This window comes from Melanostigma gelatinosum, assembly GCF_949748355.1.
Source record: "Melanostigma gelatinosum genome assembly, chromosome: 18".
Lineage (NCBI taxonomy): Eukaryota > Metazoa > Chordata > Actinopteri > Perciformes > Zoarcidae > Melanostigma > Melanostigma gelatinosum.
Genome location: NC_136651.1, coordinates 1,472,749 through 1,476,012, shown reverse-complemented (window position 1 = coordinate 1,476,012; position 3,264 = coordinate 1,472,749). Strand labels below are relative to the sequence as shown.

General features: G+C 46.6%; 1 protein-coding gene across 1 annotated transcript; it reads right to left on the bottom strand.

The window, feature by feature from the left end:
* Nucleotides 1-221: 221 nt before the first annotated feature.
* Nucleotides 222-3,039, bottom strand: purbb (purine-rich element binding protein Bb). The gene has a single exon (XM_079289719.1). It carries the CDS (start codon nucleotides 2,979-2,981, stop codon nucleotides 2,064-2,066), a length of 918 nt encoding a protein of 305 aa, XP_079145845.1. The 5' UTR covers nucleotides 2,982-3,039; the 3' UTR covers nucleotides 222-2,063.
* Between the last annotated feature and the right edge of the window lie 225 nt (nucleotides 3,040-3,264).

The following is a 3,264-nucleotide window of genomic DNA, read 5'->3' as shown; positions in this document are numbered from 1 at the left end:
ATGTGAGGATTTGATGCTTTTTCATCTCATGAAACAATAGCTTTATAAATATGTAACAGTTTCTCTGCTGCGGGACAGTAAACTGAATACCTTTGATTTAAAACACTGGATGTCGTCGAAGCATTTTATCGACTAAACTCATCGACGAGTCGAGTAAATAACCAACACGTTAAACAATATAATGGTGAGTTAGATCATAAGAACATACAGCCACAACATCATTGCATTTAAAGTTGTTTTAATTGAGGAAGTGTTATACTTTCACTATAGCAAGAAACAAAAGAATCTGGAGGTTTGGGTCACAACTTTGTTTTAAGAAATTAACCTTTTTATTGTTATTATTTTCGACTTGAAGTTCCTTTACACAATACATTTTCCTTTATACGTATTTCAAAATATCTTCTGCTGGTTTGCGCGGTAATATTTTTATGTTCCTATAAGTAGAATCTCATTTTTAATATAGTTCTCTTTTTGAAAACAACACAAACAAACATCCATCGATGTGTTTCTGTCCAGCGTCTTCACATGATGGACGACGTTAACGGCCGTCTGTCCAGCTCTGACCGAGACAGAGAGGATGATGGGAAAAAAACAATGGCCGACGCTCTGCGGACTGGAAGAGCTCGAAGGTCAGAGGAGCTCCCGTCCAAAGCGCCAGATATTTTGACCCTTGTAGCGGCACAGCGGGAGAAGTCCTGTACGGAGGGCTGGGTGTTGGCCCCTTGGTGCTGGTGGGGACCCAAACACAGCCCTCCATCCACATGTTGGCCATCGCTCTCAGACACCAGGGATGCTCTGGTGCCAGGAACTTCTGACTCCGACTGGAAAGTTACGCTTTTTGTAAATACGGCTAAGATGGTATATGTATAACATAAAACCCAGCTGACCCGCTCTGTCATTGACTTCTGGAGTCAAAGCTTCACGTTCTTCACGGCTGCACACTCGTGTCGTTGTTTGGGCTTTAAAAGATAAACCTCTGAACTTCCCCTCTAATATTTTGGGGAATCTCTTTTGATTAACTGCACTCGTCTCCAAACATCCACAGCAGCGTTCTACACATGTATCTCAGGTTCTCATCTGACCGACCTGCTGCAACAACAGGCATAAAACCCACAATCTGCCCCGAGGAGAGACCTGGACCGGAACAGGAACACAATGGATGCTTTTTAGTTAGCTCTCCTTAAACTGGAGGAAGAGACATCTTAAAACACGCCTCCACGCTTTGTTTAAATATAAACTATGTTGCAAATAGGAAAAGCATTCATCGGCTTTATTTCTAAGTCATAAAAACCAAATCTGCTGGTTTTAGTAGGTTCTCTCTCGCCGCTTTTATTATTTCATCTTTTAACAATAAAGCACTATTTTCTTCCTCCTCTCATTTTACACATTTCATCCACTTTCTCAGAGATCACTCCAAACCCTACGAACGTTTAGGATAAAACACCAAATATTCCCCCCGCACATGTATTTTTTGTTAACGCCACGTTACTTTAGAAGGCTATTACAGCACGATTTGTCATGCACTTGTCATTTTTCTTGTTTTTATGTAAAATACACCCTCTATACTGCAGATGTGTCTGTAACCAACAGCTGGTTTATTTATTCTCTAAATCAAAACAGAAACAAAAGATCAGGTTTCATCTTCTCAAATGGGAGGATTTGATGCTTTTTTCTGTTTTATATTATTATAAACTGAATATCTTTGTAAAATATGCAACTTAAAACTTTAGAAATCTTTGCCGGTGATTTTTTTCTCCATTTTAAAGTATTTTTATGGCCTAAAGGAACAATAATATGCTGCACAACGAAGAGTTGAGCTGCAACCATTTGTCGGTAAATCGATTCGTTGTCAAATTAAAAATTAATATGCAAATATTTTGATAATCAATTCATCGGTTTGAGTAATTTCTCAGGGAAAATTCTTTAATTCCAGCTTGTTGGGTGTGAATATTTTCTAGTTTCTTTGCTCCTCTGTGACAGTAAACTGAATATCTTTGAATTTACAAAATACCCCCTAAATACTGCAGATGTGTCTGCAACTACCAGCTGTTATCTTTAAATCTTCAGTCGTCTTCCACGTCGTCCCCCTCGGACTCCTCGTCCCTCCTCTCGTACACTTTATCCCTCTGCCTCTCCTGGATCTCCTTCATCTGCTCCGCGTATCTCCCGAAGGCTCCTCCGAACTTGCCCCAGGCCTTCAGCGGGACCGTGATGGAGTTCCTGTAGCTGGGCTTCACCTCGCTGACCCGCAGGAACACGCCGTATTTGTTGGAGCCGACGTCGAAGAAGAACCGCTTGGAATCCACCATGATGGAGGTGCCCTCGGGTAGCTCGCTGCAGGAGGCCGCACCTCCTGCGGCCAGCTCCTCGTCGTCTCCTCCGTAGTCGTCTATGAGCTTCGCCAGCGCGTCTCTGAACTCTATGAGCCCCTGGGCCGGAAGCGCTATGGTCTGTCCGGACAACATGCCGCCCGTTGGGCCTCCGACGCCTCCGAAGCCGGGGCCTCGATTTACCGTCTGCCGGATCCGGAGGAACCTCCCGCGCTGGTTCTCCTTCAAGTCCAGGTAGTACTTGCGGTTCTCCCGTACGAGGAACTCGCTTTTAAGAGCTCGCCGAGGACCGCCGTCCTCACCCGCGGTGCTCTGGGCGATCTGCTCCGGGCTGCTAGGCCCCAGCTGCGCGTAGTGCTCGATGAAGTCCCCGAGGTAGTCGCGGAACTCCGCCGCCACGGACAGGGAGAGGGTCAGCCGGCTCTTGGAGCCGCCGGCTCCCACCTCAGCGATTTTGATGAACCGGCCTTTGCTGTTCTGCTTCACGTCCAGGTAGAAGCGCTTGTTTTGGATGTCGAGGCGCTTGGACGCAAGCTCCTGAGTCTCCTGGTCCCTCTGGAAATGCTGGAAACCACCGCTACCGCTACCGCTACCACCTCCGCCTCCACCTCCACTACCTCCACGCTCACTCCCGCTGTCGCCATCCGCCATCTTTCAGCTCCACCATTCGGCTTCTGCCGCCTCTCTCTCCTGCGTAGCTGCTTTCTGCGTGCACTTCCAGCTAGCGCGCGCTCGTTATGGGTGCACTCCAGGGGAGCGTCGTGATTGGTCTAACCGTCTGTCACTTCCACGAGTTCACATTACGGCTTTCCCATTGGTGACTTTATTTGTATCCGTCACGCCCACATTTAAAGTCTCTCATTAGCCGTTGGTCAGATTGCGGTTCCGTTTACGTGCTTCTTCTTCTCGTTTTTTTTCGTCGTGATTGGTCCAG